Source organism: Petaurus breviceps, unplaced genomic scaffold (assembly GCF_028583685.1).
Source record: "Petaurus breviceps papuanus isolate PSGF00001 unplaced genomic scaffold, PetGlider_PUasm1.0 567, whole genome shotgun sequence".
NCBI lineage: Eukaryota > Metazoa > Chordata > Mammalia > Diprotodontia > Petauridae > Petaurus > Petaurus breviceps.
The window spans coordinates 521,380-543,274 of record NW_027186383.1 but is presented as its reverse complement, the minus strand read 5'-3'; the positions used below and the strand labels follow the sequence as shown (position 1 = coordinate 543,274).

General features: G+C 52.9%; 1 protein-coding gene across 2 annotated transcripts in view; it reads right to left on the bottom strand.

The window, feature by feature from the left end:
- The window catches only part of NDUFA10 (NADH:ubiquinone oxidoreductase subunit A10), a 43,772-nt gene that overhangs the window by 21,060 nt on the left and 817 nt on the right, over nt 1–21,895 (bottom strand). The window contains exons 3-10 of one of the 2 annotated variants that reach the window (XM_069103101.1): nt 21,678–21,893; nt 20,967–21,053; nt 18,738–18,859; nt 17,314–17,393; nt 15,248–15,302; nt 13,319–13,404; nt 5,856–5,964; nt 937–1,841 (exon numbers count right to left, since the gene is read on the bottom strand). In XM_069103101.1, the coding sequence (XP_068959202.1) occupies nt 1,821–1,841; nt 5,856–5,964; nt 13,319–13,404; nt 15,248–15,302; nt 17,314–17,393; nt 18,738–18,859; nt 20,967–21,053; nt 21,678–21,893 (776 nt within the window). In that variant the 3' untranslated portion in view covers nt 937–1,820. Of the gene's footprint in view, nt 1–936; nt 1,842–5,855; nt 5,965–13,318; nt 13,405–15,247; nt 15,303–17,313; nt 17,394–18,737; nt 18,860–20,966; nt 21,054–21,677; nt 21,894–21,895 lie in introns of those variants that run through there. The other variant, XM_069103100.1, reaches the window with a different exon arrangement.

The window sequence follows — 21,895 nt, the reverse complement described above, 5'->3', positions numbered from 1 at the left end:
ATATTTGGGGTGGTTGAGAATGAAAAGTCCAGAATGAGTTTTTACATATTTTTTACTAGTAGGATAATGATACTTCATACCATGATAGAGAAGTTCAAAAGAGGGATACCTTTTGGGGAAAAGATGAGCTCTCATACACTTTAAATATAGAATGCCTATGGGATATCCAGTTCAAATTATCTGGCAATTAGTGATGTGGAACTCAGGAGAGACGAAAACTGTATATATAGATCTGGAAATCATCTGCATAGAGAAGATACTTGAACTCATGGGAGGTAATCTGATTACCTTTTTAGAAGATAGATTGTAGGTAAACCAGAGAGGAAATTAGAAAGCTTTTATAATAATCTAGGCAAGATATGATGAACTAAGCTGGTAAACATGTAAAGAGAGAGAAAATAGATGAAAGGAATGCTAGAAACAGAATTTGTAAGACTCTACAACTGGAAATAGTACGGCGACAAAGACGGAAAAATTAACTCTAAGTTTAGAAAAGTGGACAATGAGTAGATGGTCTCTCCAAGAGAACTGTGACATACGAAAGCTCTATAGGTATATGGGGAAGATAAGAAGTTCTAGGAGAAGTCTGGGGTGGGGGGAGCCACTGGCTGTCTGTTCTGCTCTTCCCTACCTTTATGAGCTTGGGAATGTCATTTACCACTCTGGGCTTCAGTTTCCTCATTTGTAAAACGAAGCGTTTTGACTAGATGGTTTCTAAGGTCCTTTTTAGCTGTAAGTCCATGAAACTGTGTTTTGACTTCACTAAATACAAGTGTACAAATGAAAACCAGATAGCAAATTATATCAGGATGAGCACAGACAGACTTGTCAACAATGCATTTATGGCACGTGAAACCATAACATAAGGACACAAACCTGTGCACGGGTCCCTGAAGTAAGAAAAAATAAATAAATACAAAATAAAAAAATACTGAGTATTTTAAAAAAAAATTTTTATTTAAATACTTTGATTTGAGAAGTTGCCTGGCATAGCAGATACAGTTGGTCTTTGCAGCCAGAATGACCTGGATTCAATGTGTGAACCTGGGCAAGCTCCCCAACCTCCACATGCTCTCGTTCACTCTAGAAACAGAAGCCACAGAGAGCGTGTCCCCTTGCACTCCTAGAGGAAATCTACTCACATCTTTCGGAGGTCTGGGAGGGGCAAGAGGAACAGGGAAGGGAAGGACGGAAGAGGTCATAGGCTCAGAGCCAGGAGGACCTTCAGAGGCTCTCTCATGGAATCTCGGCCCAAGGTCACAGAGCCAGGGCGTCCAAGGCCAAATCCAACCTGCCTCCTCCACGTCGTTCCCCCCATACTCCATCTGACCTGCGTCTGGAATTCCTGGTCTGTACTGTCTCCAGCCATTAGACTGCAGCTGCTGAAGATCAGGGGCTGTGTGCCCCTGGCTTAGCACACGGTAAGCGCTTAACAAAAGCTTCTCCATTCACTTGTGGAAATGAAAGGTTCGAGACGGCCGTGCTGTGCCAAGCCCATGGTCGGACTGACCTCAGGCATCTTTGATCTTTGCTGATGAGTGGTTCTCACCCTCTTCTCCTCTCTTCCTAGGGTGATGCTGTTTTACTGCAGAGAGCTGGGGGCACAGTGGGCAGGGTGCTGGGCCAGGAGTCAGGAAGCCTTGGGCTCAAACCCAGCCTCAGACCCGCACGAGCTGTGGAAGCCTGGCCAGGTCGCTGATTTGTCTCTGATGACTCAGTTGTAAGACGGGGCCAATATCAGCACGTGTGTCACAGGAATGTTCCAAGGCTCTGCGGAAGTGCTGGAGTGCTTAGTGCAATGCCCCGCAGATAGCAGGCGGCTAATCAACCTTCCCTTCTCCCTGCAGAACATTCGAGAAGAGGGGCTGTGGCAGTGCATCCAGCCCTGCCCTATGAGAAGACTGTAGGGGACTGAAGAGCTGGCCCCCAGGGGAGATGGGCTTGTCTTCTTTCTCTGTTTAATGTCACACTAAATAAAAAGCCAGACACGGCTACTGTGCACTTTTCAGAGCTCACGATTTCCCAAGTTTCTCCAAGGGTAAACAGTAAATAACAAAAACAAAATCCCGAAGGACCATCCCTTACAGAAGCACGTAGCACTATGGGCCTCTGAGCACAGAGGGCAACGTCCAGATCCGAGAGACATTCTCAGTAATGCCTAAACAACCCCAGGGCACCTTCTCCCGTCATTTGATAAGGGTGTTCAACGAGCAGCAACATAAATCCTGCTATTTCTGAGCCATTTTACCCCGACACCTGTGAAACATGGGCAGGAAAAGCACTCACAGATGCACCCCAGAATCCCCCAAGAACAAACTGTGCCCAGGGAAGACCCCGCTGCAGCCAAGGACCCTCACCGCCCGCGCCGAGTGGGTCAGGGCTCATGAACAGGCATGTCTGCTGCCTGAGGACCGTTGTTCTTATTGACTCAAAGGAAAAGTCAGAAAGTGGGTAACAAGATGAAAACAATCCTGAAGGTTCGATTCACTAAGCGACACACACACACATAAAGAACAGAATTAAGAGGTGAGAGAGGAATATATTGGGAAAAGGAGAAAGGGAGAGATAGAATAGGGTAAATGATCTCATATAAAAGAGGCAAGAGAACACTGTTAAAATGGAGGGGAAGAGCAGGGAGGTGAAAGGGGATGGGTCAACCTCACTCTCACTGAATCTGGGTTAAGGAGGGAATATCATACACACTCAATTGGGCATCTTACCCTACAGGACAGTAGGGGGCAGGGGATGATGGAAGGGAGGCTGAAAAGGGACAGGGTCAAAGCAGAAAACAGAATAAGTGGGGGGCAGGACAGGATGGAGGGAAATACAGTGAGTCTTTCGCAATATAACTACTATGGAAACATTTTGTGTAACTGCACATGTACAACCTATACTGAATTGCTTGTCTTCCCAGTGAGGGTGGGTGAGGAGGGAAGAAGGGAGAGAATCTGGAAATTGAAGTTTTAAGAACAAATGTTAAAAATTCTTTTTTCCATGCAATTGGGCAATAAGCTATACAGGCACTGGGGTAGAGAGATCCATCTTGCCCTGCTAGAAAGTTATGGGGTATGGGGGAGGATGTAAGAGAGAGCAGATTAGGGGAAGGGGTATTCAGCAGGCTTGCTATTTTGGGGTGGGGGTAGGGGAAAACAGGGAGAAAATTTGTAACTCAAAATCTTGTGCAAATGAATGTGGAAAATTTAAAATGTCGTCAGTAAATATACAGCCCCTCCGATCCCCCTCTGCTCCCACCTGATCATCCTATCAGGACACTCTCCAAGAGGGCAGGACATGCACCCATGGGAATAGCGAGCGCAAAGGAAAAGGGTCGAGACAGAGCTAGGAAAAACAAAAGGAGAACCTCCCACTAGGGGGCAGGCCAAGGAAGGCTCCACCTGAACGGGGCTCTCCAAGAGAAGAGGACGGGCGAAAGGCCACAAGAACGAGGCAGGTCTTCTGCAAAGGCAGAAAGATGCAGAAGACAGAGAGCGCAATTCAGCGGAAGTCCAGATACAGGGCATCAGAAGTCTGCTCTGCTGAGCTGCCATGGGCTGCCATGCAAGGACTTGGGGGGAGAAGGGAGACGGGCAGATCGAGGGGGAAGTCCTATGGAGGCTGCATCAGGGAGGTCACCTGAGAGGTGGGATTCAAACTGTAGAGGAAGGAGGATCCAGGGTGATCACAGAATTTCTGATTTAGTGACTCTTCTGGAAAGAGAGGGCAGGGACAGCCAGCTGGGAAATGGGGCAGCAGGGAGCCAAGCAAAAGAGAAATTAAAGTTTTGTGCCCTTTCCCCAAATTCTAGAGCAATGAAATGCTTTCCCTTAGAGACAACTTTCCCGAATTCATGCTGACAGAACTGATGTCGCCTGAAATGTCCAGGGCAGAACTGGACCGGTCACCTCTCCTCCCGCCCTACGCAGGTAGACGCAGGCCCAGGACACTCTCTGGTCCCCTGTGACTGCCCGGCCCAGGGGAGGAATCTCATCCATCTGCCTCAGGTGCCCAGAGATGACAAAGGTTCCCTCGTACTCTTGACCACTCACATCACCCAAATCATTTCCTACCAACCTCATCTTTAGCTCTTTATTTAAAAAATAACATCACTTAAAAAGCTATTTCCATTTCTTATAGCCACAGGGCGCTGACTGCAGCAAGCCCAAGGCCACACAGGGAGGGGGGCAACATGGCCGTTCATCGTCCTACACCTCTGGCTCTGGTGGCACCAAAGAAGAAGCGGCCTGCAGGGAGCCGGACGCCTCTCCAGGAATGTCACGTAGAGGGCTTTCTAAGTCCACTTTAGGAGGGGGGGGGGTTCTGACCTACACTGTCCTTCAGAGGTTTATACCCCACATCTCGCCATCTGGCATCTGGGGAAATAAGGCGTTAACAGCAGGCTATGACAGCCAGGCAACGGAGTGAAGCCCTGCCGTGTTCTCGAGCCCCTCTGCCTGCGTCCCCTCCACTCTGCTCCCTGCACCTGAGCGCTGTGAAGGCCCAGAAGCCCCGTCGTAGGGGGGCCCAAGCAGGCTTCCCCTCACTACCCGAGTGACCAGCCTTGGTCTGTCAGGCTGCTCAGGCCGTCCACACCACGACCTGTCTCCTTTCATGCTCTGAGCACTTGGCCGAACTGTCTCTTACTCTGTTAGAAGGGATGGCAGAGAACACAAAAACCAAAGTCAACAAAAAGCAGAGAATTCTCCTCAAAAGCCCAGCAGTGCTATAACTGACCTCTACAAGGGCAGGCAGGGGAATCTTATTCTGCCCAGAGGATACCCCCCCCCAGGGGAATTCAGAGAATGCAGCCCCAAACAACCAGGAGATGAAATGAAGGCAATGAGAGAGACCCCCGAAGAGCTCTGTCTCATAATTGCTTCCAATGGCCAGGAGTCACAAACTAACCCCAGAATCAAAGGGATGGAGGACAGAAGACTCCCAGAGGCTCAAGGAGAGCCCAAACTCTGCATCTAACAAAGGAAAGGCCTGCCCGGGCCTGACCCTCAGGGAGGTCCGAGGGCAAACTCCCAGGAACATCCCCGCTAAAAGCTAGTGCTTCTGACTCTCAGGCTGGCCCCAGACTTAGAGCCTGTAACAGCACTAAGACTTTGGGGGCAGGCTGGACTGATTTCTTCACTTACAGACAATTATTTCAGGCTTATTAAAAAAAAACAGAAAATGAATCAACGTCTTACTATACCATGAATTCTAGGGTTTTGAAACGAACCAATCACTCATACTGGATATCTGATTAACATCTGTAAGCCTTCCAAATGAGAACTTTGTTGAATACTCTGAATTCCCACAATCTTTAGTAAGTAAAAGCTGACCAAGCAGCCACACTAACTGTTACAGATGATCCCATGAGGCCGCTGGAGCCTCAGTAAAATGCCCCCCTTCGATTGCCATCTGCTCCCACCCTCGTCCTATCAGGACACTCTCCAGGAGGGCAGGACACAAAGGACATCCAGTTTGGGGGCAGGGGTGGGGGTCCCCAAGACATCAGGGCACTGGAAAGAAGGCTAATAGCGGCGGGCCGGCCCTGGCCCCGCTGGGCCGCCGAGCCTGGCTTGCGCCAGACCAAGGTCCAGCATTTGCTGGACATCCATTGTTGGGGTAAGTGGGGTAACAAGGGGGTGGAAGTCCTTGGAAGCTACTCCAGGCAGCACAAATGAAGATATGAGGCTAATAAGCCACCAGTTCAGAGTTTGAATGACCGACTTGGTTGGGGGGTGTGGGGGGGCACACGCTGGGAAGGAACATGGCCCAACATGAGGCACTTTTGCTTCACTAAACAAGAAGTGTGCACCGCGGTCCTCCCTGTGGCCTGAACACTCCGCACTCAGACCACGTCTTACCTCTCTGAACTGGCGGTAGAGGCGGTCGCACTGGTGGGCTCCAATGGTGATCTCCGGGAGGTAGATGGGAATGGTCGTGTAATTGAGCACTTCGAATTTATTCTGGACCCTGAGCAGTGAAGAGGAAAAGCTCAGGTCACTGCCCAGACTCTGGCACAGAACCAAGGCCGCCCCCCGCCCCGGCCATCGCAGGTGCCTGCCACAAGCCCGGATTCCTCTCCACCGCATCACTGACAGACCACCTCACGAGCCCTTCTCGGCCTCCCTGGGCTCCCAACTGCTCACCCAAGCCACTCCATCACCCCATGGCTCCCTGTCCCCAAAGCCCCTCCCAGCCCAGCCTCTCCCCTTGTCCCAGCAGCACCAGACTGCTGCCTGTTCCTCCCACGTGGCCCTCAGCACCCTCTCTGGCCATCCCCAGGCCGCCCTTCCCAATGCCCCCAAATGCTGGTGCTTTCTCCCTCTCCTGATTATGCCCAATCTACCCTCCCTGAAAGCAGGGGCTGCCTTTGCCTTCCTTTATAGCCCCAGCTCCTAGCAACGAGGGCACACAGTAAGCACTTAATGGATGCACACTGCCCAGCCCTGCTCCCGGCCCTTCTCCAGGCTGTCCTCATGATGGGCCAGTGCTTCCAGGCCCTTCACGATTCTGATCACTGGGATTTCTCTGGGTATTCCTGCTCATCAACGGCCCTCACGGACCATGGCCTCAGATGAACCCTGAGCACTCCAGTCCAGCGAGCACCAGAGCCCGGCCCACTGGCCCTCTTTCCATCCCACTCTAACTGCAGGGCCTTCCTCAAGTCACCCTCCTCCTGTCTCCAGGATAAAACAGAAACTCTTTGGTTTGAGCCCTTCCCGATGTGGCCCCAACCTCTTTCCAGACTCTCCCTAGTGCAGCCCTGGAGCCTCAGACCCTGCTGGCTGTGTGACCCTGGGCAAGTCACTTCACCCGTGTGCCTGTCTTCTCATCTGCCCCATGCAGATAACAGCAGAGCCCGTCTCGCAAGCCTCCCTTCCCTCACTAGGGTTTGGGGTTGTTCCTCCGCAGCTTCTGCCTCTGTACTGACCCCACACAAGTTCCAGCCGGCCTCCACTCCCTTCAGGACCCAGTAGCTGACTAGGCCTCTCTCCCCAGCCAGCCCAGTCATTGCACATCATCCACCAAACACAGAGCTTCCCTGGGAGGCCAGGGGCTGCTCGGCTTTTGTTTTCCTTCCTGTGTCAGTCAGGGGAGGCTGTGTGGCTCAGTGGAGAGAGCACTGGGCCTACAGTCAGGAAGACCTGAGTTCAATGCAGACCCAGATGCTGACTGGCTGTGTGACCCTGGGCAAGTCCCATAACCTCTATTTTCCTCAATCCACTGGAGAAGGAAATGGCAAGCCACTGCAGAATCTGTGCCAAGAAAGTAATGGCATGTGACGGTCCCCAGGGCCACAGACACGACTAAATGACTGAAGACAACAATGTCCCCAATACCCAGCACAGAGCTTGGCATGGAGCAGGAGCTTAATAAACGCTTATTAGCTGATCAGCTTATAAAGACTGGGGAAAGTACAACAATGAAAGGGCTTTTTTATTTCCTAGGAATTCAAAACCATGGAAATCCGCCAGGCCTGCTCCCTCACTAAGGGCCCGGAAAGACACTGGGTGTAGCTGGTCAGAGTCCTTTACTATGAGTCTGTATCTGGCCACCAGCCCGGTTTGATAAGGAGCAGCACGGGGCCTGATAAGCTGCCCAGCCCAGCCCTGCTCCTCCCCCTCCTCCTCTGAGGTCCTCCCCCTTTTCTTTTCTTCCCTCCTTCTCCCCTCCCCCTTCTCTACCCCCTCCTCCTCTGCTCTTCCTCAAGCACACCATCTTTATCCCGATTCCCTCTTTCCTGAGGGGCTTTGCAGAAAGGGCAGTTTTCCAAACCCTAAAGCAAGAAGGCCTGGGAGGCCTGGGAGAGGCTAAATTCTGGCAGACAGAAAACTAAAATTGCCTTTCTGAGAGTCATTTCCACCATCCCAAAGAGGATTATCATAGGACAATGCCAGCCCTAGCACAGAATCTGCCAGGAGTTTTAAAGGGTGGCACCACGGTGATTTGCACTGAAGATGAAGGCCCCGGCTCCATCATTCAACAAACGAGCCCAAGAAGAAACGACTAGAAATCGTGTGGGGATTTGGGGAATTACAGGCAGGCCCACAGCTCCATCTACCTGGAGACCAAGGGGAGTGCGTCCCAGATTCAATGAGTTATCTGTTCACATCTCCCTCCTCGGTCTTTGACAACGATGCCCCAGGGCACCCGCCTGCAGCTTTACCCAAAGCTCTCTGGGCCAGGCAGCCCAGGGACAGCCAGGGACAGCTCTGTCTCAGAAGCCTGCCTAGCAGGGCGGCATCCTCTCCCAAGACCTGGCAGCAAACCACTGCTGGAAGCCAGGCCCCAAAGTGCCTCCCAAAGCTCTGCTGCATCTCCTCACTGGGCATACATATTCTAAAATTCACAGTGAAGCTGGAGAACACAGCATACAACTCTGGGGCCAGAGGGGCTGCTTCCCGGTGGACTGATGTCGTGTTTTACAAAAAGTAACTGAATTCCTGCCCTCGTGCCTGGCCAGTCACCCCAAGGCCAATGAAGTACCAGTTGCCAGGAAGGGACCCATGGCTCCATGGACAGCGGCCAGGTAGCAGTGAAGCACAGGGCACCAGGCTGGGCAGGGAGAAGGGCCCCATGAAGAGCAGCTTCCATGCCCAGAGGGTGCTTTCAGCAAAGCCAGAGGTCACAGCAAAGTGAGGGGGAGAGAGGACAAGTTCATACTTGTTGTGGGGCTCGGACCAGAGTGTGGAGTAGTGACCAAAAGCACCTGCCAGACAACAGCAGGTTGTCGCTGGAAGCTGGCTGTGAAAAGATGTCAACACAAGAAAATGAAGAAACCCAGAAGAGAACAAGGGGGGCCTCTGCAGAGGTGGGGATGAGGCAGCGGCCGAGGACATGGTCACCAAGTGCCTAGCCTGTGCCAGATGCCGGGCAGGCTTCAGGAAAGCTGCAGACAGGGCCCGGGCACAGGGAAAGCTTGCTGGGATGTGCCCCTACAGGCACGGCAAATGGCTGTGGACACAGAGGGAGAAGACAGAGATGTTCACTGAGTGAACAAAGGGAAATTCGGTGTCAGTGGAAAAGAGAGCAGGCTGGAAAGCAGGGTGGGAGCAAGAGGGGGCCTGGGGCCAGGCACAGAAGCACACCCCACTGAGAGGGCCGGAAAACCAGGAGAACTAAATGAGCAAAGACTAGAGGAAGGCCAGAGAGCGGCAAAGGACCAAGGGTCCAGAAAGTAAAGGCCGTGGAATGGGCACTTCAGTACTGGATGACGGCCGATGGCTTTGGCTCAATGAGCAACTCTGGAAGGGAGGCGCTTTTCTCTTCATTCTACAGATGAGGAAACTGAGGTACAGGGCATCCAGGGGTCAGAGGCGCCATGTGACCTCAGATCTAAGTCATCTGGAATGCCGCCAACTCCGCACAGCCGCACCTGTGCTAGCAGATGCGCACTGATGGGGCAGCGCATTCACACAGGAGGAGAGGCACTAAAGGACCCCATCAGGAGGCCCCCAAAGAGGAGGGGAGAGAATGCGCCCCCCGCCTGCCGGCCTGTTCCTTGGCCTGCTCAGTTTTGCTGAATGATAGGGCCTTGGTCATTTTTCATTTTACAAAATGAGGGAATGGCTGGAAGGACGCATTTAGGGGTATGAAGCATTATAATAGTGAAACAAAAAATAATGGTAAAATAATTCTAGGACTTTCAGGAACCCTGGAGAGAAGAGAGGGCAAAGGGCCTACAAAGTAAGGAGTGAAGACAAGGACAAGGACAAGACTCTTTCTAGGGGCCTGGCAGTAACAGGAGGCGGCCAGAGGCCAGGGGATCCCAGGGTTTAAGTTTGGTTTGCTCTGAGTACATCTGGAGGTGAGGGGCTTTAAGGGGACGATCAAAGGGGAGAACGGCAGGGACAGACCCAAGGGCACGAGTGCCAGGGGCTGGCCTCAGCAATGAGAGCCTCTTCCTCAGAGACAGGAGAACAAAGATGTCAGGGTCAGAAAGGAGGCCAGGGATGGCCAAAGAGGTGTCGAGGAGAGTATTCCAGGCACAGGGGACCGAAGCCGTGCAAACTGAAAAGAGATCTATGTGGCTGGTCAGAATAGCAAGGTGTGAAAAAGAGGGCCTATTGTGAAGGGCCTTAAATGCCAAAGAGAAGAGTTTAGTAATAGGGAGCCCTGGAGTTTGAGAGTGGTCAGGCCCATGCTTTGGGAAGAAGATGATGAGGTTCTGGTGAGAGAGGGGGAGGGCCGGGGCTCAGGGCATGGCTGTGGGAGGGGAGAAGGGGGCACCTGGCTAAGAGAAGTTGTGAAGGAAGTCAGCTAGGCAGGAGGACATTAGGGCTGAGGGTGGCACCCGATCACCGGGAGGTGGATCTGCAGGGACAGGCCCACCAAACGCTCAATCTGAGAGAGTCAAAACGACGGAGAGGCTCAGCTATCCAGAGGGAGGAACCGTTTCTAGCCCACGAGACAGGGCGCTTCATGGCACCAGGAGTTCAGCTAAGGTAGCTCGGCTGTCTTCTGGGGCAAGCAGGGCCGACACTCAGTAAGTGACCTGGGAGGGGAAAGGCTTGCTCCCACGTCATCAAAAGCCGACACGAGATGAGAGACCCCACAGAGGACATCTCATCTCTGGCTCCCCAGGTGGTCACCCAGCAGCCTCCTAAGGAGCACGTGAGCCTTCCCAAAGGTTCTTTGCCTCATTTTTTTAAACCCAACCCGCCGCTTTCAGCATCTTCATGGTCAAAAGGGCCTGCAGACCCACTTGTCGTGGCGTGCTGACCCTGGGACGACTGTCCCTTCTGAGAGCACTGCAGGGTCTTCTCAAGGATAATAAGGTCACTTAAGTGATCTGCTCCACCATACACAGAAGACAAAGAAAACACATGACCATGTATAATTTATGGCATACGAGCCATTGAGTGAGTCTATCTCTTACGGGTCCCAGGTCAATTCTACCAAATGTTTACAGAACATCTGAGAGTAGGAGGGCAGAAAGCTGCCAGTCAGAGGCAGTGAAAGAGGAAACAGTCCTGAGAAGAACAGAGATTTCTTCAGTTCTTTGTTCCGCTAGAAGAAGTGGGAGATTATCTGGTAGCAAAGTACCTGTGATGAGACCTACAGGAGGGCCGAACGAGAGGCTCTCCCTGCTCACGTCCACCTGAGAAAGAATTGGGGTGAGCTTGGAAAAGGCAACATCTCCATTCTGTGATCCACACTCCTAAAGCACAAGCTACCACTGCTCCCCTGCTCTGGATGCCCTAACAATGACCTGATATAAAGCTTGCCCACCCTTTCAGCCTCCTGGGCCGGCAGGCCACAGCCTAGCTGGAGCAGCCTCCCCATGTGCCTGACTTCCCAGGCTATCTGCCGTGCTTCGAACACTGCCTGCACACCTCCTTGTTCTCCAGGACTCCCTACAACTGCCTTGGTGTGCGCTCAGGGGGCACAGATACCATTTACCTCAATACAGTGGAATATCCTTAAAGGGAAGACCAGTTTCCTTTGTGTCCCAGTATCCCTCGCAGCTGGTACGGCATGGGACACACGGCAGAGGCCTAGCCAGTGGGTTTTAATTTACTGCTGCGTCACAACCCCACTTCCAATAAATGATGCTTCATTTAACCACTAAAGAACAAGGTTTGGCAAATGTTTGCCTTCCGTATAATTTCACTCTTTCTCTAGGATGTTTATTCCATGACACTAATTCATTTTCCTTCTATTTTTTGTCAATCAAGCCAGGTTTCAGCAATGATCACTCGAAAGTTTTTCTAGAGTCCGGCAGGGCAAGCCTTCATGGTGTGGCCTTCTTGCTTGGTTTTCCCTCCCTGTATAAATCCAGAGATAGCCCAATGCTTTCACCCAGGGACTCATGGGCATTTTAGCTAAAACTGCAGAGACTGTGGATTGAGCCTGCACGGCTCTTTCCTAAGCTGAATCCTTTTGTGTGCACAGGCTGTGCCTCTCACTGGTCAATCCCTCCTCCGGATGATTCAAAACCACTGATGTACATAAAGCCCTTGTCCTCAGGCCTCCCCGGACTGCCTGGCCAAGAGTCCAGGCCACAGCAGTGAAGTCCTCTCCTTCTTCCTCCAAGTTTCCTGATTAACCTGACAATGCCCCTTTTCAGGCCGTCTTCTCTCTGGAGGTAGAAAGAGCTTTACAGATGCCCCCTCTCCTCTGCATCTGAGCACAGGAAGGATATGCTCAAGGTCACATGGCAGCAGTCAGTAGAGATGAGCTCCCCTGGTGTCCCTGGAGCCACCAAGAGGTCTATGGGGCAAGGAGGACAGAGCCCACTTCTCCCCCTTCCCGTCTCCAATGTTCACCTCTCTTCACTCTCAGCCCTCGGGCCTCTCAGATCCCTCCAGAACATAAGCATCTGCCGGAGCCCAAGGACCAGGGGCTGTGACACATCCCACGTCCTCATCTCCCCAACTAAAGGCCCCTTCCTGGGGGACGTGGAAAGGGAGAAGTCCTCTGCCTTGCCCCTCCCAGGCTGCTGTTCACATGTCAGCTGCTTCTCTGACGTGCCTCACTGAAAGCAACCCCTTGTCAGTCTGCCCTGGCTACATCTGGAATTTCACTACAACAGGAGGGAGTGCTGAAGACAAAACCAGCTTTATCCCAGGGATGAGAATTTCTGTGAAACACGACTCTAACAAAGCCTGCTTTCATTTCCCAAGATCAGCCCGATCTCCATTAAGTGTGCACAATCCTTACCGATCTCCCTGAGGGTAACAGCCCCCTCTGCTCGCTCCCAGCAGCCTCTGCGTGCACCAGCCCAAGAGCCATCACTGGAACCGTTTCTGCCCTGCTCCCTAGAGCCCAGCCAGCTTCACCAGGAAGCAGGCCTGAGTCCCTGCTGTCCTTTGCCTCTGGCCAAAGCCACCTGGGCCCACCAACAGTGACAGTGGTGTGGTGGCTCCATAGATCTGAAGGACAAAGGTGCCCCAGCTTCAAGGCTCACATGAGCTAGGATTGGGGGATCCTGAGGGTTGTGACAAGTGAAGCCAGCAGGTTCTAGGACCTTGTCTAGCAGCAGGCTGCAAGCCATCTTACAGGTAATGCAGCAGAGTTCCAGGGTCACTCTATGACCGTGTGGATTAAACAGCAGGTTGGAACATTTGTCAATGCAAAAAACGTTAACTGTAGAAATGCTATGTAAATAAAGGAGCGTCCCAGAACCAAAATGTCATAGTAGGTGATGGAAAAACTTCAAGCAAGCCCTGCTACTTGGGGTTTGGTGAAGTTACCTAGAATGACGGCCTCCCCACACCAGGCAATTCTTTCAGGGGCTGGGCTGGGGCACACACCTGACTGCGCACCCTCCAAAGGGTGCTGGGCTACCTGGCCATTCCCACAAGCACAAGAATAGACTCACAGCATCCTCAAGTGATGGAGAGAACGGTCATTTTGCTCCAGCCAAGGGCCCTTATCAAACTTGACATAGTCGATATCTTCCAAAACCTAAAAGAACATCACACATTAAACTGGGTTCAACTCAACAAATATGTATTAAGAGCCTACTAAGGACAAGGTACTAGGCCAGTCACACCCCCACACCCTGACCAAACCCAAGCATACACACACTCTGTCTGTCCTCAGGGACCTTCCCTCCATCTGTGCCTGGACCGGGGCAGGGGGGGGGGGGGAAAGGGTGTCAGATAAGACTTTCTGAGGAGAGGCCCCTGAAATGGGGCTTGGAGGAAAGGAGGGGCTCCTTCAGGAGAGAGGAAACTACCCAGAAACCATCAGAAAGTAAGTTTCCTGAGTTCCAGGCAGCTGTCTGAGAGAACGAGCCACAGGTGTGTCTTCATCTGATGACAAGCCCTGTGCACGTCAGGTCCACAGCTCTTTCCTCAGTTCTGCTGCCCACAATCTCCCCCCTAGGAGCAGATGAGCCGGGGAAGCACTGGTGAGGGGGCCAATCAGGGTAGGCAATTCAGCCTGGCTGAAGCAGCAAAGCACGGGAGGGAGAGACAGCAGCTGCAGACAAGTCAGACCCCTGCCACATCCTGAACCCTGATGTCCTCTCGGGTCCCACTGAGTCCAAGATCCCTGGGAGAAGCCAGGCTCCCAGCCTGGTGCCCTCAACATCCTCGAGTCGAAGCCAAGCAATAGCTCCTGTAGTTACTGAAGCCCCAGATAATTCCTGCCCCCAAAGTCCCTGGTCCTGCCAAATGGTTCCACATCAGAAACTGCTATCATTTTCCAGTGGAAATGACATGAAAGAAGAGGCCAGACCATCTGCTTTGCCCCCAAGGACCATTCCATCTCCTGGAGAGCTGGGACAGTCCTAGATTTCCAGTGTTCTTTATATTGTTAAGCGCTGATTAAAGGCTTCATTCATTCCTATAGCAGCGTGTTTCCCGAAGATGATGGAGGCCATCCCAAGGCCTCTAATCTACACCCACTCTCTCCTACTTACATCTAGTCAAAGATCAGGACAAAGCCTTACCCTTACTCCCACCTCTCAGCCTCCAGCAAACAGATTTCCCTATTTCCTACCCCTTACAAACACACTCAGGTCTACGTCTTCTCACTCTCAGTACCAAACCTCTGGAAAGAGAAGACACCTTCCACAACACTCCTGCGTGAGCCCTCGGGTGCCTTGTGATGTGGCAGCTGCTCATACCTCTCTCCCCAAATGGTGGCCTCAGTACTCTCTGGAGCATGAGCCCAGTGAGCACTCACATCTCCTCACCCGACTCGAGGAGCATCACACGTCCCACAGCTTCCAAGAAGAGGGAGACAACAGCGTCTCTGGTCTCTACCCCAGTTTGCTGACCCCAGCTTGACCCCAACCATACTCAGCCTTAGCCCCTCCAGAAAGACACCAAGCAGCAGTAAGTGGCTGTCCCCATTCCTTTTTAATAGAAAGGAACAGCAATGCCTGAAACAGTTCACTATGAATTCTGTAGTGACACAGGGTTCTAGTCACAAGGTCTCTCACTGGCTGAGAGTCTGATCTGGGCCGAGCCTCAGGTTTTGAATTATCCAGGCCAAGTCTAGCCACACTGATTACGAACTAGAGACACAACCAATAAAAAGGAAGCCAGGCCCTGCCCTCAAAGAGCTCCCAATCTGAGGGAGCAGAGTGGGCCAAAGGCCAGCTTCCATCCTCTGCAGGGGAAGGTCTGGGGAGGAGCTCAGGGTCCAGCCCCAGCCCTCCAATCAGAAGGCAGAGGAGACTGAGGGTCTGACCTACAAGTGCTGCAAACGTAACCTCAGCACTTAGCCACAAAAGGCAAAACGAAGTTTTCAAGGATGAGACTGAAAAGAAAAATTCTCCACCGATTTTAACCCTTACCTTGTCCACGTCCTTCGCTTCCTTCGCCGTATATTGTAAAATCTCACAATTTTCACTACAAAAAAAAATCAGACAAGTTCAGTTCAGGTCAGTTCAAAGCCTTTCCAATCTCCCATGAAAGCACAGATGACGTGTAACCTGACAAGGCCCCACTGCCAGAAGCCTCCCCCTCCTCTTCTGACTCAGGGGTGAGCTGTGCCAGGCCCAGAACCCAAGTTCCCAGTGTCACAACAGGAAAGCTGCCCAGACCCTCTGACAGCGAGCACTGTCCTCTCTCAATGCCTTTACTACGTGTCCAAGCCTAACGGCCTCAGGCTTCCTGTCTGTCCTCCTGACACCAAGCAACCAGACTCTCCCCTGGATGCTCCCTTCTCCCTGAGGTTGTCCAGGAATCCCTCATCTGGGTATGGGCTGGGCCTAGTCCCCCGCCCTCCTCCCCTGGCACTCCACCACCAATTCCATGCATATAACTCTAAATGCATGGCCTTCATCTCCCCCTGAACTCCAATCTCACATCCCAGAGACACCTCAACCTCGGCAGGTCCAAAATACAACTCATTACCTTCCCCCCAAATCCACCCTTCCTCATCACACTATTTCTGTCAAAGGCAGCAACCAAGTTCACAACCTAGGAGACCCCTTCACTGCCAAGTCTGGCCCAAGTACCCCCACCCCTCCAAGTCTGGGCCAGGAGGAAGGGAGAAAGGACGGCTTCCTGGAGCAGGAAAGGGCTGCACTGTCATGGTGGAAGGGCAGGCACCGCTGCATCCCATGAGAGGCCATCTCATCACATCAGGAAAGCTGAGGGACCTCATCCTCTCACCTCCCACTCACTAATCCCAGAGCCCTCGAAAGCATGCTCTGCAGCCACGTGGGGGAGCAGCTCTAGGTCACGGCCCAGACCCAAAGTTACAGAGGACAGCTGACAGACTCAGGAGACTGGAGATCAAATTTCCACTCTGACGGCTGCTCCCAAGGGTAAGACCTTGGTCAAGTCCCTCCACACTTCTGCTCTCTGGATCTGTCTCCTTCATTATAAATGTGAGGATCAGATCAGACAGCTTCTGAGAAGCCTGTCCTGCTCTAGGTCTCAGGCCCAGGGAGCTGTATTAGGGGAGGTGCCTCCCATACCAGGAGCTCCCAAGACGGATGAAATCCCAGGTTTAAACCCCAACCCCCAATGATCTTAATTAAAGCTAAGAACCAGAAGGCAGCAGATATGCCAGTGCACTGTGTGGAAGGGCCGCGGTTTTACGTCTCGCAGTAGCTTCTACCTCGAAGGCCCTGCTCAGAACACCCACAAAATCCTGCTCTCCTGCCTCGGTCTCTTCAAACTCCAGAATCAGCATTCGTGAGAAAAAGATGCACTTGTGCATCTGTGGGGGCTGCTGCTGCGTGTTCTTACTCACGCTGACAGTGCCACAGGTGGCCACTGGCTGGCCCCAAAGGGCACCAAGGCAGCCTCCTGGAAAGAAGACCCTGCGTTCCCAAGAGCTGATTAAAGTTCCCTAGAGACAGGCGCTCCCTAAATCCCTCCCTTTCCAGCCACATGCAAAGCTCAAAGAATGCTGAGGCTGTGGCCATCCAGTCCTGCCGGGACTTCCCTACATAGGGGCCCATGCTGGGAGGCCCTAACTCAAGCTGTTTTAACAATGAACCTCTTGGGTTCACGCACCAACAGTAATGACCATAGACATCATGGCCACACCCTACTGCGAAGATGAAAAGCTGCCCTGGCCCTGAAGACAGTCAGCTCTGACCCTTCTGTTAAGGCCATGAGCTGGGTGGGATAAGGGGTTCTCCGGGGAAGCCCTCACCCAAGATCAGCCTTTGCAGCTCCAGCCCAGAACTTGGCTAGAGCTTACTAATGTCCAAGCCAACTAGCCTGGCTCATCCGTTTGGCCCAAATCAGGGGAGTCCCGGATATCACTGCAACTGGAAATGGTCCCAGGGCCACTCAGGTCAACAGACAGCAGGTCACTTGGGGCATCCGTCTGCAAGGCTGACTTATACAAGAGATGAGGGTGTTCTCCAGGGCGGGCGGCCAGGCAAGCTGCTTGACTGACCTCATTTCTGGAAGGAAGGTTTTCTTATAGGCATTTTCAATGTCCTGTAGGTAGGCGGCCGTGATCTTCTTTTCATGGGTCTAAACAAACAAAAGTGATATGTGATATGTGGTGACAGTACATGAAGTGGGAAAGCCGGTCCATAAAGGCCACATGCGCCCAGCGGATCTAACCCTGCCCAGTCTCTAAGAAGCCCATCCTGAGGGACAGCGCCAAGATGCCAAAAAGGTGAATTCTGAATTTTCTCTCTCCCTTTGTCTTCAGGCATTTGCTGGGCTTCTTGGGATCAGTCTATCAGAGCTGGAAGGAACCAGAGAAATAGCCTGGCCCCATCGTGCTCACAAAATGGGGCAGTGTGGGCTGCAGGCCCGCCGCCTCTCAGCCCCACATTTAAAGTTAAGAGCCAGGGGAGGGGCCACTGAAGGCCCGCTCCCACGGCTGCTCGGCACGTGCTGGGGGAGCCTTCTCGCTGGCCACACAGAGCCAGCTACTACAGGTACACAGAGGCGGGTGGGAGGTCCTAGGAACGGTCACATAAAGGGGGCCAAGTCTCCCCAGAGGACCAATGTATAATTGGGAGCTTGCTTTCTATCACTGACCCTAGTAGGTAGTGCATGTCGGTAAACCACAAAAGGCATGAGGAAAAGGACCTAGAAGCAGAACAGAGGAGCCCAGGACGTTTCCAGCACTGACTGACGTGGTAAAATCCCAAGTGAATACAGGGGGCCTGCCTTTAGGGTCAATCCAAAGTCCACCTCTGCCACAGTAAGTGGAAGGGAGGGACACATAACCCCAAAGACAGATGCTGACAGTGGCTTTGCACCAGAGCTCCCCGAGGCCCAGATAGATCTTGCAAGAAGCCAGAAGGTCACTTGACTACTTGTTACATCTTCATCTCAACAGAAGGGAAAGGTAACACATTCTCAGTCACCTCACGGATCAGGACCCTAACGCTAACCCATTCCAGAAGGATGAAGAGGAAGGGAGAGAACTAAAAAAAGGATGACCCTGTCACTGTCCCTCCTGGTTCTCCATGTGACACAAGACGCCCATCTCTCATGGCTTAACCTCTCTGGGCCTCAGTCCTTTGAGACAAAGTGAGAGGGTTGGAATAGATCTCTGCTGAGTTTCTTAAGTTCAATGTGCTGGGATTCCTTCAAAATAAAAGGAGAAGGGACCACCCGCCCGCCATCTGCCAAGTTACCAAGCCCAAAGGGATGGCAGTGAAATAAGAGGAAAGCCCACCCAGGCCTGTGCGCTCCCCGGGGTCATGAGGACAGCTCCCAGCACCTCGTGTCCCCGGTGCTGGTGGGTGTCAAGCAGGCACTCCTCAAGAGGGGGAGGAAAGGGGCTTCTGAAGGGTCACAAACACAGAGACAAGGGCAGAGAAGTGAAACAGGGCATGCGCGGAAAGGCTGCGTTACATTTCCTTTATCCTGAATCTTCTTCAGGATCTCAGGGACAGGCACATCGACGTATATGACCAGGTGAGGCGGCAAGTACTGCGGGGCGGTGAGACGCTTGATTTCCTCGTAGTGCTCCACGCCTGGGTTGGGGGAAAAGTCAGCCTGAGAGAAGGAGAGGGCTGGGACTTAGCACCCATTGTCCCAGCACAAGCGGCCGACACACAGAATTGGCAAAGAAGCGGAATCGGCAAAGCGGGACGTGCTCAGGCAGTGCCTCGTCGGCCTCAGCAGACGAAGGAGATGTGAGCCCCCCATCCCCTCGCCGGCCGGCGGGCATCAGCGGCCGTCCACTCCCCCCTGCCCCCCATCCCCTCGCCGGACGGCAGGCATCAGCAGCTGTCTACTTCTGGCCAAGCAAACACGTCGTCACCCGGCAGCGGAAGGTTTCTCGTAGGCTCTCCAGAATAGTTAGGACCACGTGCCTTGGAGGCTAATGCTCTGTGGCTATTCTGGTTTGTCATTCACATAAAAGGCACCCTTGACTTGATGCTAGAGACCTGGAGCATAGCCTGTCTGCCACGACCCAGAGAAGGTAGAATTTGGGGAAGAGGCCAAGGCAAGCTATCTCAGCCCTCTGGGCCCCAGTCTCCTCATCTGTAAAATGAGGCAGACACACCTGCTAGGATCTCTAAGGCCCATCTGGCTCTAAAATCCTACCAAGAGGCCTGGCCCAGACTCTCATGGGCAAAATGGCAAAGCCCCGATTCACAGGGGTGTTAACAAGGCTTATCAAGCTTTCAAGGGCTAGGTCAGGGGTGGGGACCTTGCGATCTAAAGGGCACAACGTGGCCCTCTGGCTCCCGGATGTGGCCTTCTGACTGAGTCCAAGTTTTACAGGACAAATTCTTTTATCAAAGGGATTTATTCTGTGAAATTTGGATTCAGTCAAAGGGCCACCACATTTGAAGACCTGGAGGGCTACATGTGGCTTTGAGGTAGCAGTTCCCCACCCCTGGGCTAGAGAACATCAGCTGAGACGGTTCAGCACAGGCACTGAAAGGCGGCAGGCACTGCCCTTCATTCTGTGGCCTGTGACAATACAGGGCTGCTCCAGGCTCACAGGAAAAGGCCTTCCCCAGTCAGAGCTAGGCCAAGGACATCCTCGTGTAGGAGGCAATGAAGTGGGAACAAGACAGCAGAACCCTGAGGTGAGGAGCCACAGGAGAAGTGCAGTGGGCAGAGTCTACCCTTATGAGTTGGGTACCAAGAGAGGGAAAAGAAAACTCTCAAATCATTTCTTTTTTTAAATACATGCAATAGCTTTTTTTGGAGGGGGGAGGGAGGAAGGCAGGGCAATTGGGGTTAAATGACTTGCCCAAGATCACACAGCTAATTAAGTGTCAAATGTCTGTGGGGCCAGATTTGAACTCAGGTCCTCCTGACTCCAGGGCCGATGCTCTATTCACTGTGTCACCTGGCTGCCCCAAGCCTTTTCTACAAAAATAAAAATGGCAGGGACCTGACAACACTCTAGGGAAGTGAAGGCAGGGCTGGGGATAGGACATGGACACAGGCAGGGCAGGGAGCAAAGGAAGGCTTCAGAGGCAGATGGGAGAACTCTGGGCCTGGAAGGAAGGATCTGGGAAGGTAGAAATAATAATGGGAAAAGGTCTCCTAGACCCCGGGAAGAAAGTACCTGACAAGGGGGGGAGGAGCTCTCTGCTGGCCCAGACTGCCCACCGAGACTCTGCGGGCTTAGCCAGCCTTCCCGAACCCCAACTCTGCCCTTTTTTACTCCTCACAAAAGAAACAAAAATGAAGCCCCTCAAAGTGATGACATAACACACGCTCCTGAATTAAATGGCCCTTCCCCTTTCTCTGGTTTCTACTGGGACCATGCTAGACATTCAACATGAGCAGGACAGCGCAGGGCTCTAGTCCAGGGGCTCCTGACATCCTGGGGCCAGCGAAGTGGAAGGACCCCTTCTCAGAGCCCAAGGCCCAAGCATCAGCAAATGGCAAGCTTCGAATAAAGGCATCCCGAAACAGAGATGCTGTCAGCTACAAGAAAGAGGAGCCAGGAAACTGAAGGGGCCTCAGAGACAGCCAAGAAGTGAAACAGCTCAGCGCACCTGCACCCAGAGCTCCCGCAACAACTCTGCTGTGGGGACCCTCCCCAACAATGCTGTGTGCATGCCCACCTGGCAGTGGGGACAAGGAAGCTTTCTGAGGATGGTGATGACTTACACTGTTTTCGGATGAATCCTTGCTTGAACATGGCCTCCATGAAGACAAAGTCACTGAAGATCGAGCGCTCCAGAACTACGCCCTGTCCTGTCGTCACAAAGAGAATGGTGCCATTAGGGCCCCCAGCCTCCCTGGCAGGATGCGGCCAGCCTCTTCGGGCACCTTGGGCAGCCAGACGAGGAGCCCAGAGAAGGGACTTTGCCTCCTGGCCCTGACACTCTCGCTGGCCCTAACCCAACCTCCCTCAAAGGCCTGGGAGCAGAAAAGAGGTGGAGGGCTCTGTCAGCCCTAAAATACCACACATACAAGAAGGGCTTGGTTGGCTTCCTACCCGTGACTTCCCCAGGGGTTCAGCACCTTCTCTGCAACCTTAAGAGATTTGGGGAAGGGGGTGGGGGGGGGTGGGGGGGGAGAAATGACAGGCCCTGGGTCACACAGGCAGGACTTGGACCCAAGTCAGCCTGGCTCAGAAGCCAGCTGTCCATCCCTTAAGTCACTGCAGTAGGTTTAGAGCAGCATGGGAGGCTAGAGACCCTCAGACTCTAGTGCTGAGCACAGCTAAGCAAGGATGACTGTCACCAACAAGCTGCCAGCTCCCCCGTCGGAGGAGGGTCACCATGCCCACCACAACCGAAGGAGTGGACTGCCAGATCAGAAGCAGGGGTGCACCCCCATCCCGCCTCCTCCTTGAGCAGGGTGCCCAGCCCCCACCTGTGCTCAGCAGGTGGTCCAGGGCATCAGAGTACTGCAGGAGGCGGTTGGCATAGAGCCAGGACTGCAGGCGGTAAGCGTTGCCATCGTTGCTCCGGGGATCGTCATAAAACTTCTCCAAGCTGCAGTTGCCGCCCAGCTCCGGACTCAGGATGTTTCCGAGACCCGAGTTTTTCTCTGAGTAATGTATGTCGACTTCAGGAAAGTACTTCAGACCT